The 14,133-nt window shown below is 41.6% G+C and overlaps 1 protein-coding gene across 3 annotated transcripts; it reads left to right on the forward strand.

Moving 5' to 3' along the window:
- Positions 1-1,193: 1,193 nt before the first annotated feature.
- Positions 1,194-9,238, forward strand: RB195_015373 (uncharacterized protein; the record flags this gene model as incomplete). 3 transcript variants are annotated; one of them, XM_064206056.1, is made up of 14 exons in its annotated part: positions 3,544-3,576; positions 3,653-3,738; positions 3,843-3,859; positions 3,946-3,981; positions 4,052-4,103; positions 4,192-4,209; positions 4,277-4,445; positions 4,502-4,532; positions 4,825-4,914; positions 5,028-5,051; positions 5,168-5,229; positions 5,287-5,378; positions 8,972-9,013; positions 9,148-9,238. In XM_064206056.1, 14 exons carry the CDS (start codon positions 3,544-3,546, stop codon positions 9,236-9,238), a joined length of 843 nt encoding a protein of 280 aa, XP_064061937.1. The 3 variants fall into 3 exon arrangements, with proteins under 3 accessions (XP_064061935.1, XP_064061936.1, XP_064061937.1); XM_064206054.1 differs by lacking the exons at positions 3,544-3,576; positions 3,653-3,738; positions 3,843-3,859; ... (6 more) ...; positions 8,972-9,013; positions 9,148-9,238 and adding exons at positions 1,194-1,391; positions 2,078-2,143; positions 2,194-2,272 and having other exon boundaries at positions 5,287-5,694; XM_064206055.1 differs by lacking the exons at positions 3,544-3,576; positions 3,653-3,738; positions 3,843-3,859; ... (9 more) ...; positions 8,972-9,013; positions 9,148-9,238 and adding exons at positions 1,194-1,401; positions 1,962-1,995; positions 2,085-2,143; positions 2,194-2,204.
- Positions 9,239-14,133: the final 4,895 nt, after the last annotated feature.

Below are 14,133 nucleotides of genomic sequence, written 5' to 3' on the forward strand. Positions count from 1 at the left end.
AAACTACACTATTCGACCGCATCAAACAAGGGAAGTGAAAAGCCAAAAGAACTAGAATATTCTACAAAAAAAAAATGTCTCTGAAAGATTGGACACCCTCGCAGCTCTGCACTATCCCCACCGTCTCGCCGACGGCGCGGCTGCGTCGCGGCGGATCTGGCTGGGTCATGTTATAGCGCTGGTACGTTCTGCATACGTGTGGACATTCCTCTCTTTCGTGGTGTCTTGAACGATTGCAAGCTTACATGCTCTTAGGGAGATATACTTCTTGCTATTGTTATACATTAGCTGTTCACTTTTACTTGCAATAGTAGCGGAAGCATGATCACCTATCATTTCGAAAGGCGAACAGGTATGGACGATGGCTCGTATCTAAACTCACACCCGGCGGGGAAATAGGGTGAGTTCATCTCACTTTATCTCACCGGTCTGCGGAGGCTCCACTCATTGGACCAATGCTATGTGCGCCGCGAAATCCGAAACAGTAGAGTGGGTAACCACTCCCCCCGTTGTTTCAGGGGAGTAGGCTCAGAGCAAGCTTTTGGGTTTGCCCATGAGGTCTGGAGTTTTTTTTTCAGTTCAGGTTTCCACAAAAATAAACAAAAAATGAATAAAAAGTCAGTCAATAATGTGTACTCATTTGTTGTCTACAACTTGACGGGCAAGCAAGCCGACGGAAGATCGTGGTTCTTTGTTTACCGTCGTTGTCGTTCAAACCACGCGGAACCCATGCACACAACTTTTGAACCGTGGTTCAACGGAATATATTTATTGCGCATTAGGCAGAGGTCGGTGCAATTAATGTGAGCGAACTAATGAGTGGGCAGAGCGTTGTTTGCCGCACTCTTGGGTGGTACAAGTAGTTATGCCACGAAAATAACCATAGCAGCAAACGATAATTTATACCACACCCTTTATCTATCATCGGGGTCGATGATAAAACCTACTACCAATAAACAAGTGGTTGGCTTTCTTGAATGTGCACATGTATTTGCAGAATGGAATTGAAGACCAAGTGGTATCGGAAACCCAATGGCAAGAAATTTCAGCCCGGCACCTTTCAGCGCATCCCACAAAATTAAAAACTCCATTATAGGTAGCATGTATAGGACGGCGACAAGTGTTGCGAAGAGCAGCCAAGAAAAACATGGCTTGTTAACCTGGCCAACAAAGTGGATATTTCTAATATGTAGATGACTGGGGATTGTGTCACTCGACAAACACCACTTCTCTCCCGAAGGCCTAACATCGTGAACGGAGAGATACCGTTTTGTCTACCTTACATATGTGATGATATGAGCAGAGCGGTAACGGAGCTGTCTACGCAAAGGGTGTCTGCAGAACGACGTGGAGTTATAGAGATACCATCAGCGAACCTCAATTGTCAGCTGGTACGTAATCGTGCGTATGACCTGATCTGCACAACTCCCAACTGCCATATGGAAGAGAGAGTTATTGCATGGGATCAGGAGTGATGAATCGTATCACAAACATTTCGTGTGGTGACCACTATATAGGGGAAATGGGGTGCCCTCCGTGTATTCGCTTCAAGGAGCGTCTAGATGAACCCGAAAAATCTAAACTCTTACCCTACTCGGAACGCATCGTAGAATGTGTCATCAAAACTCCGAAATTGGGGTAGAAATTACAAAACTATCCTTCGAATCCGAGCGCGCAGAACACTAGGGGCATAACCAACGAAAGCCCATAAATGAACATTGCAATCACAAACAATCTAGCCCCTTATCAATATATGTGCGGGTTTTGATTTACGGGGCCTATAAAAACCCTTGTGATTCATAGCTGCGGTAAGTGGTGGTCTTTTACGCTACCAAATGTCAGCAAATGAAGTAAGCGCTAGTCGATGTGTTGTTGTTCGAGTTTGTACATCGTTTGAATGCTTTCTGTAGGGTGATGAGCCTCTTGAGAGAACAAGTCACTGATTTCTTCGACTTTACCAGGCTCTGACAAGGCGTTAACTCCGAAGTATAAGCTGTTAGTTATTAAAGAAGATTAGAACCAATCTTGGCTACATCTCAAGCAAATCAATCAAAACTACACGTTAAATCATGTCAAGATTCCAGGACAGTCAGAAGGACAGGAAACATGGGCACAACTTTTGAACCTTTCCAATCGAGTGAAGGTAACCCTTTGTTGTATTGCGGGAGTAGGCCCATCTAAACACTACTTAAGCGATTGTTTGAGCGGCTATTCGATCTGACCCCAATGAATCCATTCCCTAGTGTCACTTTCCAATCGTCTATAAACACAGGTAAGTTATTACGACATGTGTATTCTATCTCGTTGCGAGTGGTTTTCGCATTTGAATGATCTTTATTTCTTGAAGTGTGCTAGCTAGTTGTGTTTACGAGGAACTTAATTTTGATTCTTTGCTCAAGTAACCCACAACACGTACATTCTATTAGAAAATGTATTTTTTTCACTTTCCTCGTTTTTGCTGACTATTCGCCGCACTCACTACATCGCAAATAATAATAATATGACTTTACAATCTCCTACAAGCTGCCTAAGGTGAGTTGTTTTTAGATGTCTCTTGAATGTCGCAACCTTCCGCTTCATGGTTAGCTTCCGCGAAATATGCTAGCCTGAAGTTGTGTCTGAACTTTAATGATTAGTGACTTTTACAACTCACAGGTGGCACAGTCTTTCGCGTTAAAGCACTATTTATGTAGTTAGAAATTGGATTTATTTTTCGAGTTGTTCCCATATGCGCACATTTCTCACATGTATATCTCTACACTTCAGATTCTTCAAACAGCATTCTATTTTATTGCAATAATGATTTGTAGTCGTTTGAGATGAGGATTTCCAGAAATCCATTGTGATCTATAACAACGCATCGTATACATCAATATTTTCCTTTCACTTCATCTTGCTTCGTTTCTGTTCATATTTTACTTCGAGTGCATCAAAACCTACCTATATCAAATCTCATGTAATGCAATTGATTTTTGTCACATTTGCCATTTTTTTCGGTGAATTTTCCAACTTCGTTTTGAACACAGCGGCAGTTTTCACAAGTAGTAAATAGATCCATGAAACCTTATTTGCCTTTGTTACCGACCTCTTATTCTGCCAATTCATTCAGCGGACTGTGTATGGCAAAGATCTCGCATTTCGCAAAGACTGGTCCTGTGTGGAACAATGGACCACTATTTGTCGTTATTTCGCAATGCAGAAAAGGGTGACATTTGTATCTCGTTGTCTCTATATCAATATCCGCCATGTTGTCCTCCTCTCATGAACTATGGGACTATTCCATTTGCACAAAAATACTTCTAAGAAAAAAAATCTGTACTCTCAACTGAGAGTGACCGGCAAGTATTCTGACCAACAGATAGTTCAGGTTAACCAGGAAGTTAAGAAGAAGTCCAGCTTATCGAAGCCTATACCTGAAGTACCTAGCATGCATGGCCCTGTTTGTGATGAGGGTTTAACGGACCACGAAAAAATAGCCTGTCACGGCGGAGACAACCATAGGAAAAATGGCGCTAACGGTAACGCGCAGTACCATACGGTTTAATGCTCACATTTGATGTAGTTGGAGAATTCGAGGTAGGTCGTATTCACTGAATTGCACTGAATATAAATAGATTGTGGTCTTCTCAGTTCGAAGTTTGCAACATTCCAGGAATGGCTGCATGAGCAGTGTGAAAGAATTGACGCTAGTTTTTTCAAGCGATCAAGTTATGTCAAGAGTTCCTCGTACTTTCTAAGGTGGTAATAAAATATGAATTTTGCTTGCAAAATATAGCCTAATTGCTTAGGTGTGATCAGGCTGGCACGTATCAAAAGTCAACTACTTCAAAGGTCACATTTAGTAAAACAGATGTCATGGGTTGTTCAAGTTTTATGAACGTCCACATAAAAGGATGACGGTCACGATATAGAGCCTGCGCTGCTCCGTCTTAACACATGCACTAGGACAACCAAATACTCAAAAGGAACGTCACCAGATTAGTTACGGTTAAAAAAATCAGAATTTGTTTGTTTCGCCTACTTTTGTGCTACCTGCGCATAAATTCTTCAGGCTCGCATTCAAGCACAAGTAAAGAAGGATCTCAGCTAACTTCTTCTCATTGGTGACCTTACCTACTTTGAGTCACGCTTCGGTCGAATACTCGCTTTTCTCGAAACAGAAGGCCAAACTGCAATGGCTAATTATCTTAGGGAAAACTACTTAGCAAAGTATCGAACCGTTTTGGATTCACTTGCCTTTTCCCGAAAAGCTTTTCAAGGCAGAAAGGCCTTCCAGTTGGATATTTCCAAACAAAGATGCTGTGATGGACAAGACGATGATTAGTGAAAGCCGACATCTGCGCCTAAAAAAGGATGCCTACAGAAACGCCAACTCAGGAGCCGAATTTGTGGTCGAACTGCTAATCAGAGCTGTGGAGGACTTGGCTGATTCAACCGCAATTAAGGTGGAAAGTTTTTGCAAATGTTTGAAATACAATATATTCACAAGTGATGTTTGTAGGATCGGCATCGACTCGCAGCATTCTCTTTTCGTATTTAGCAGTCCATTAAACGTCATAGATGAGCGTTGAAGCTTTACGAGAGCAGGGCTGAGAAGGTGGAGCGAGTCGTGGAAAAGAAATTGCAAGTTCAAAGAAAGGATGTGACGGAAAAATACCGAGTGGTATACTTGGGCGAATGCTCGTGTAACATATCCACCCAAGTAGTAGGGTAGTGAAACGTTCAGTGCCAACTTTGCGGTGCCTCCGGTCCTTATTCTGGCGCACCAACTGCTTGGAACTGGAATCAGTTGACTTCATAGACATGGGACAAAATTATATTTAGGAGGCATTGTAGAAGAGCATCCATCCACTTCACAAGCCCATGAAGGAGGCGATACGCAGCTAAGCGAGACGCTCTATGAAGTCCGACCAGGTACTTTCCACACGTGATTTGGTCAAAGCAGCTCAGGAGTGTTCTCCAACCTTTCTAAATTATCAAATATCAGACGTATTTATCAAATTTCAAAACCACCCAAATCTTTTTAGAAGTATGCAGTACTGAGCGGAAATGTAAATATACTCGTAAACATGGACAAAGGAGAAGCGGCGGAAACGCGCAAAAAATTATGATCTTCTTGATCAACCCTCAAAATTAAAAGTCGTTCAGCCCTCTACGCATATTGCAGCTAGGCCAAAGCTTCCTAAATCTGGAGCAAAACCTCAGCTCACTGAGGCTGAGCTTTACACAGTAAGTTTTCTGTTATTCAGAACATACATGATTGTAGCTTTTAATGTAGCATTGCAGCGCAATCCCAATATTGAAGTAAAAGAAGAAAGAAAGGAGCAAGAAGGGCAATTAATGCAGGGAAAGAACAGCATAGAAGTCACACATGTACCGTATGTATGTACTAAGTACTTACGTGTTCTGTATATATGTGTACAGGAAGTATTACGTTTTACTTTTGCATATAAATATGATGCAGCATTTTCACTGCCACCTAGACATATTCATTGGAAAGGGGGTACGACAAAGCGATACCATGTCGCCGAAGCTGTTTACGGCTGCACTACAAAGGATCATGGAATCAATTGCTTGGGGAAAATAGGGGAAAAGGTGTTGATGGAAGATTTTTCTCGAACCTTCGTTTTGCTGATGATATCGTTCTCTTTTCGAGAAGAACAAATGAGGCAGAGACGATGCTCAAGAAATTGAACGAAGCAGGGAAGGGAATTGAATTGCGAATAAAGGATAAGAAAACACAGTTCATGGAGAATATGGGGAACGAACTGAAGGAAGAACTGAGTTGGAGAGTGAGAGCAGTGTGGGCAGCTTTCGTACCCGTCAAGAAAGCTGTGCACTTCCACTTCCACGAAGCTACTCACTACCCACAGACCCCTTGAGAGATGTCTTCTGAAGTTTAGCCGTCGCACACTCTTCGCGGACTTCGCAACTTCAAGAGCAGGTCCCGTTTTCGCGACACAGCGGAATATATATATATATATATATATCGAAAGGGAAGCTTGGATGGGTCGATCACATTATGAGAAGAATCGACGGCAGACGTGCTAAAAGAACGCTGGAGTCGATCCCAAGAAATGCCGGATGCCCCTCGAGCGAAGCAGGCAACTTTATGGGGTGATGTCTTCGCTGCACGGATGGACCAGCCGGGAGCTCTGCTGGATACGACTGAAGAACTTCGTCAACGTCACTCACGGAATTTGAGGACATCTTTACGGATGAAGATGGCGAGGGAAAACGAATGAAAAGATGCTAGACCCGCACTTTCAACGAAGACTGGCCATCTAAGTATCTGAGTAGGTAATTATTCGCGTTTTAACAGCATGTGTTGCTGCATATCGATAGCACACCGAGTTCCAAAAAAATACCAATGACACACTTTTCTTTCATGGTTTTCAGGGTTACAATTAGTAAGTAAAGCTGTAAAGTGGGGAATATATGTTTTCTTGGATGTAATAGAGGCGAAAGCTGTTCTTTGCCTCTCGGAGACTACTTATTATAAGTCGTGGAGAATAAATTGGGAGTCTGTGAAAATCAACAGTGCTAGTACATAATACTAATAAGGACTACTGGAAGCGTCGTGAAAGTGGCACCTAAGGCACCTCTACATGTAAATTCGTTATCAATTAAGGTGTAAACCGGAACACCACTTAAATACGTCTTCATCTCTTCAATCCATTCCAAAGATATGTGGTATGTATCCGAACATTTGGAAAAGTGTGAGGTTGCGTATAATGTACGGCTGCTAATTTTGTCTTTGTCTGGAACGGAACTTAACTAATGATACTATCCCCGATACTCTTTTAATTTTGATCGTTCCTACACGGTACGTGACGTACGAAACTTTCTTAAAGGCATCACCCCACGAATCTGAGGTGGTGCAGATTTCAGGTGGAGTATTCGTATACAGGATAGGAGACTACGGAGAGGGGGGTGATTCCGTCCATTTCTTCTTAATTGCCGCAAAAAACGGCCCGGAAGATACGGCTTCATTCGTTTTGGCGCACCATTTTGTACAAGAGGTTCGACTGGAGCGCGCCAGTCTTGTGCGGCGCCGCATCTTCAGGGCCATTTTTTACGGCAATTAGGAAGAAATGGACGAAATCACCCCCTTCTCCATGGTCTCCCTTCCCGTATACGAATACTCCACCTGAAATCTGCACCACCTCAGCACTTGTTTGCAGTGTATGGGAATCTTGCGCCGTACAACTGTGCACGTTGTATAGCTCGTACGTTCCCAGTGTTTACAGTCAAATGCCTGACTAGGTTTAGTTAAAGCGGAGCCACCACGAGCAGGTAGCAGCCAAACTTGTATATGCGGTCCCGATCCGACAATACAGTACAATACATACACAATAATATTATGATTATTTAAAAAGGTTGGCATTAACAGTGCTGAAATGGGAAGAACGTTGTTTAACGAGTCGGGTATGTCATATTAGCAGTCATCATGCTTTCATTGTAGGTCCAGCATAGAATTTGTGTAAATTGAGCACGACGGCTACTGGGATTGTACCACGCCGTTTTTTACGGCAATTAGGAAGAAATGGACGGAATCACCCCCTCTTCGTAGTATCCCATCCCGTATACGAATACTCCACCTGAAATTTCCACCACCTCAGATTCGTGGGGTGATGCCTTTAACCTAAACGCTGCGAAATCTCGTTCTATGGTGTTCAAATGCACGTAAAGACATGCGCTAGCGCAGAGCACTGCGCTTATGTTTAGGTCGAGGTTTGTCAAATCGTAGAGTTTTAAATATGAGAGCTCAAAAAAAAACTGAATCCATGTCTTCTGTCGCTCTATGGTCTGCCAGAAGGTTAGGGAGGTCACATACATACAAAGAGTCTCCCAGAGTGATCCTATTTCTGACGGGTGAAAATCACAAGCGTCTATGAACTTCATGGAAATTCATCCCGAAGTTGAACGACAAAGAGTCGCCGATTTTCGCCGTGGTCCATGAATAAGGCTGTCGTTTCGTCGATCTCCCTGCTGCAGTTCGCAGTTTTTTTTTTTGCCGAGTCCATACGGCAGTGTAAAAATGCGTTGTGATAAAGGCACCCACCATCCCTTATCACAGCGTCTTTTCCCGAGCGAGTCACGTTCCTTACGTTTTTCTATCGGAAAGTTCCCAGAGTGCATTCGCACCACGTGATCCACGTGACTACGTTGCGCTTCCCTTCAGACTACCCTTCGGTAGTTTTCAGCTGTCATTTCAAATTAAATCCTCAGTAAATAACCACAATGATATTATTAGGATAGATCATTGTTATGTTGCGTATTCTTCTCTGATCAACCACAAAAAAAATTCTCTGATCAAACACAACGTGAGGAGAACGACCACTCACTTCTCAACATTTCTGGAATGGGCCTCTGTTCGGGTTGTCTCGGAATCACGTGTATTCTGCAGATACAGTTAAGTCGCTGTTGCTCCGAATGATTGGTGAATTCCGTTGCTACTTTAGTTACTAATTACTTCAAAATAACCCAGATATCGTTAATTCAGAGCAAACCAGCAAAAACGTCAGGAAATCACGTTCATGCACATGCAGTCCCTGTAAAGAGCTCGTTTTGGGTCCCATTGTATTTAATTCCTCTTCGGACCGGAGCCCAGCCACTGATTACGTCTCAGCGATACGCTCCCAATCACTGCGGAAGGTTAAAAACTGCAGCGCGTTGTACGTAATCGTTCACGCGGTATTTCACCACAAATCAAATCTTCTATACTGGACTGTAATGTTTCGATGCACTCATGTGTTCTATGGTTCGTGGACGTCCTTTTGCACGACAAGAACATGATGCAATCCACACATATGTATTGTGGTGAAAGAAATGGACGCGATTAGCACATATATGCAAATTATTGTTTGCTAGTGTCTGTGTATGTGTGTTACACGTATAAATTCAGTGAAGCAATGGAATGGGAACAATTTTGTTCCAGAATTTCCAGAATTTGCAGAATTTCCTTAAGGTTCACGATGGATCGATGGACTTATCGATGGTTTCCAGTCATGTAGGTAACTTTTCACAAAAACTTTCCTTGCGTATTCTCACACATATGTAGGTAATTCGGATATGAAGACTTCTGTTGCAGAAATGTGCGGCTTTTGAAAAATTTTTTTCATTGAGGAGAAATGCGCATTGCAGAAATGCTCACCTCAACCAAAAACTGCACAAACTTGCCGTAAAAGAACCATCGCCTCGTAACAAGTACAACGTTGCTGAATCAGAGCTTTGAATTGCTCTGACTGGTTTCACGGAGATGTTCACAGAGGGTTAAATTTAATTAAAATAATCATAATTGATGTATTTCTTCAAAAAAAAATTACTTAAAAACAGTACCTAAATGTTCGAATGTTCTCTTGTCTTGAAACTTCGGCATATTCTGTCTGTGTTTTGTTACAGTGTGCCTGCGAGGTTTAAACCTCACACTATAACACTAACACACACTCACACTAACACAACGCAGGCACACTCTAACAAAAAATTACCTAAATGATTGTGTACTACTTTTAAAGCAGAACCAAGATTGTTATTGATCTTTATTCTAACGTTTCCTACATACCTAAATGATTGTTGTGCGGAAATTAGAGGCTCGCGACTGTGGTTTAGCTACCTTTCCGAAAGTTTTATGAATGCTGAGAAGTTTATGACTGATTGATTTCTGATAAGCTAAAAGTAAGGAATATCGAAGGAGGAATGTTTTCAAAAACGTTTGTCGGAGAGCTCTCGGGTAGGTTTTATTGGGTTATGACGTATTTCTACTATATTTTTCAAAGCTCATTTATTTATATATAATGACACAAGACCAATCAGTGATATATTGGCTGTTTTCCATCTTTCAGGGAGCTTCATAATTCCTCATTCGTAGAAGGACCTATCTTTGTCGGCGAAAAACTGAATAAGGGGCTGATTAACAGCCTCATCTGAGTGAAGTGAAGTGATATATCATCCAAAGTGTTTTGAAGAGAGCGAAACAAGAAGAAGTCTGATTGTGTTAGATCGGGCGAGTATGGTAAAGATGGCAAAAAATCCCATCCAATTTGATAATTTTTGACGGGTGATCAAACTTATGTGTGGTCTCGGGTTGTCGTGATGGAACACAAATGCTGAAACTCAAAAATTATTGGAGCTTGGATGGGATGTCTTGCCACGCTTACCGTACTCGCCCGATCTAACACCATCAGACCTCCTCTTATTTCGTTCTCTTCAAAACTTCTTGAAATGGTACAACATTGAGTTCAGATGAGACTGTAAATCAGCAGCTTATTCAGTTTCTGACCGACAGAGACAGATCCTGCTGTGATCGAGGAATTATGAAGGTCAGTGAAAGAAGGCAGAAGGTTATCGAACACAAAGGGCAATACATCATGGATTGATCTTTGTTCTTTACATGAATAGATGACCATTGAGAACCAAAAAAACAAAATAAATCGTCTTTACTTTACCATTTGTCCAATAGTTCTTGATAGCATTGTTCTTCGATATTCCTCGAATTACTTCATTCTACCGCTCTTCTATTGATCTGAAATCCTTTTCTTTCTGCGATTTTCTGCGATTTTTCTGTGAATGAGCATACCGTTTCGGAAAAAAAAACATCAAAGAAGATCTGCTTGAAATGTTTATGAGTTTATGAGTGTTTATGAGTCTAAGACCCTGAAGGACAGAAGCAACAGGGTTCAATATTTTTCCGCATTGTTAATGTTTCCGTTCACCTCTTCGACTTCGATCGAAGATCATTTTCGCGAGGATGGCCTTTCAAAGTGGCGCCGTATGGCCTTGTCGAAATCGTTCGCTGCGTCCCAAAGATTATTTCTCTCTCCAAACTCCCAACGCCTCTCTGAGTTTGTTCGCATATTTCAGGGTAGTTCTGAGCTCAGTAGTCTTTTCTACTACTCCAAGTCATCAAATTAGATTCAAATGCATAATAGTTATCAGTTCATTAGTTCTGCAATCGATTACTGCTTAGCTTTTAACGAAATCCAATTGACACTCCAGAAATTGGCAGTAGATCTGTGTAACGTTCTGATAGCAATTTATCCTATACAGTCATTTAAAAGTGAGCACGGTTTCTTCCAAAACCCCATGAAATTCAGTATTTAGAATATGTAGTTGTCAGGGCATCGATTCACTCGAAACATCCACCGATATATTCGGGTTTTTTTTTATTTCCAGGAAAGCATCACTACTGAGTTGTGTAATTTTCAATGTGAAAATACTTGCCGGTGAAAACCGTGCCAGTAGTTTTCTCTAATCTTTCAGACAAAAAAAAACTCTCTATCTGAGTATGTTTCATGTTCGAATATTCGAGTTAGACGGACGAACATTCATAATTAGTTCCGTGAGTATTGAAGAGACATGCTGTTTCAATAAGGAGCGTTTCTATGAGATGATGTTATTCAGGTATTCATGAGTATATCCATAAATAAGCAAGTAATTTTTTTTATAACTTAGCGCAGTTTTGTTTTGCTTCTTCGTTATTTGACGAATTCGATCATGATTTCGGAATCATCATTTTGTATTCACACAGTTTTTTTTAAGACTCTGGCAAGCACATTGTACACGAAAATGACTCGAACAAATAAATTTCTCCGTAATTTTTCTTTCTCTTAGGAACTACTTTTGAGTACTTGATGGTTGTGGCTTGGCATGTGTTCTAAAACTCTTTGTAGTGATTTTCGGTCTTTGCTTTGAAGATATGTCAGCTGAGACTGTTTTTACCAGCAATCTTATCATCAAGATGTATACTGTAGCCGTGTGTGGTAATCTATTTGTTTTGTCATGCTCGAAAGTTTTTGCTCTGTAACTAACATATGCAATGAGAGTTATTGCTTGATTCCTTCTGTGTAAGCGATTTTTTCCTTTCGAAGGATGAGATTTACTTTTTTGTTTGAGGCTAACAGGACAATCAGATCCTCGAAAAAATGACGGAGTTAGATCACGGGCACGAACGCGATCACCCTCGACTCCCTCCAGATGTCCTGAAAAACTGCGTGAGAAACCGCCTTTTCTAAGAGGCATCTAGGAAGGTTCACACATGTGAACGGAAAAGCAGCAGGCTGCTGAAGCTCTCCTCTCCTGCACATTGGTAGAAACGATGGCTTGCGTTCGCACAAGTGACATGTTGTTAGGAGCCTTGTAGGAAAACTGGGTCGAAAGGGTCGTTTCTCACGTTGTTTTTCAAGGCTTTTGAGTGAAATAGAGCGTGATTGCGCTCATACTCGTGATCTACACATCCAACCCTATCTTTTGTACAGAGATTCCAACATCAGTTTCGTTGTATGCTGGCCCTGGAAACGTTTAGGGAAATTTCCGATGTTGGATCCCTCTCCAGTAGTAGTGGGATAAGGTTCTGGACTTGGATTGTAAGCATCAGTGTAAAGAACACCACCCGGAAATCTGACCAACAAATTAGATCGATAAAGACTGATCAATTTGGGCGACGAACCAACTTCTTACAGTCAAGTTGTAAAATGAGAGCTTGTAAAGTGGATTAGCGATGAAATTACTTGACAAAGCAACCTTTTTTTACATTTATGCGAGTGACTAGATTCGCAATAAGTGGCATCGCCATCACATGTGTAAAGTGTTGCATCGTTGTCTTTGTGTGCCTTCGGCGCAGGTAGACCTCCGATTTGTGGATTTGTCACGAATTTACGCATTTTTTGTCCGAAGTTTCGCTCCCGTTGTTGAAAATTGCGACCATGGATCCCTACTTGGAAGTGAAATGGGTTCAACATCGAGAATTTCCATGAACGCTGCCTTAAGCGTCGGAAAAAGAAATTTTTCTTTAACATTTTCTAATTGAGTGCGTCTTCCATACCTAGTTTTGTTTTTGTATTGGACAAGATGGTATTTTGTACAAATTATTTTTTGTATGTAACAATAGCTACAAGCACAGGTATAACGGCTCGATCTAAGCGAGAAAGCGATCTCTGATTTTGTAGAAGATCGCGGTGTCATAAACGCATTCACGTGATGAGCACGTGGATGTCACGTGAGCTGTCTCGTGCGCGAGATTTTGTAGGTATTAGCGTTATTTCTGTGCGGATGAATTAGTGAGTGAGAAACCTTCCTGTTCTATACAATAGGCCAGAAAAGTAATGGGAACTCTGACGACTTTTCCACCATTTTATTGATCATTTGATTTTACCTAATTTAACACATTTTCTGTATTGGATTAATCTTATTTGATACAACCCTTGCACTAAAGTAATGTACTCGCCTCTGCTGTGTGCAACTGCCGGATGCAAACAGTGGGATCCCTCCCTCATTATTTCACTCTTTCCGCTCGTCCACTTGTATAGTCACGTGAATGTTCACGTGACAACCGGACTGGACGCCGCTTTTGAGGTCACGCCTACATGCGGGGATTCATAGTCAAAGCCTCGGCAATCCTAGTTTCTCGTACGGTGAGCGGAAATGCTCTGTTAACATCTGGTCTTTATACGACTACCCCGTAAATATCCCTTTCTTTTGAAGGATTTAAACCCTACTTTACGCTTTGTTGTTTGGGTTGTTTTCGTAGCGATACTGTCGGTTATGTCCGGATGAAGTCGGATATTTTTTTCTACACTCAATCCTAAGCTAAACTGAACAGAGCTCTTCATCATTAAGCATATATTCGAGGATTTCACAACTTTTCCAGCAGTCGAAATTTCCCACGATCATTTCCACGACACTTTCTTCACCAGAGAAGTTCCCCATCATTTTGTGCTGTCCTTCGTATATCGTATTTCTGCGCTATGAGGCTGTGATAAAATGTCCCTACTCATCTTATCTTGTCTCAGAGGTAGTCTGTAGTTCTTGTAGGTCGACGTCTGTTCAGAACATTAATGGTTCGGATTCTGCGCATAATTCAGCAGAGATCTTGCAGCGGAATAGATCTCTGGTTCACTTAGTCCATACGGATTACCATCTGCTCCCTAAGACCTGTTTTCTGCTTGCAGAAGTCCTCTATTTAATCCTTCTGCGTGGCTTGTTTATCCAGATACTTTCTCCACCAGAACTAGTTTGCTTTTTTTTATCCTAGACTGACTAGGAAGTGATCAAAAATTGCATCATGTGGATGATTATCGTAAAACTTGTTGTTCTTTCTTTAGAAACATGTTTTCAGTAACTTCCTTTTCTCCT

Source organism: Necator americanus, chromosome V (assembly GCF_031761385.1).
Source record: "Necator americanus strain Aroian chromosome V, whole genome shotgun sequence".
Taxonomy (NCBI): domain Eukaryota; kingdom Metazoa; phylum Nematoda; class Chromadorea; order Rhabditida; family Ancylostomatidae; genus Necator; species Necator americanus.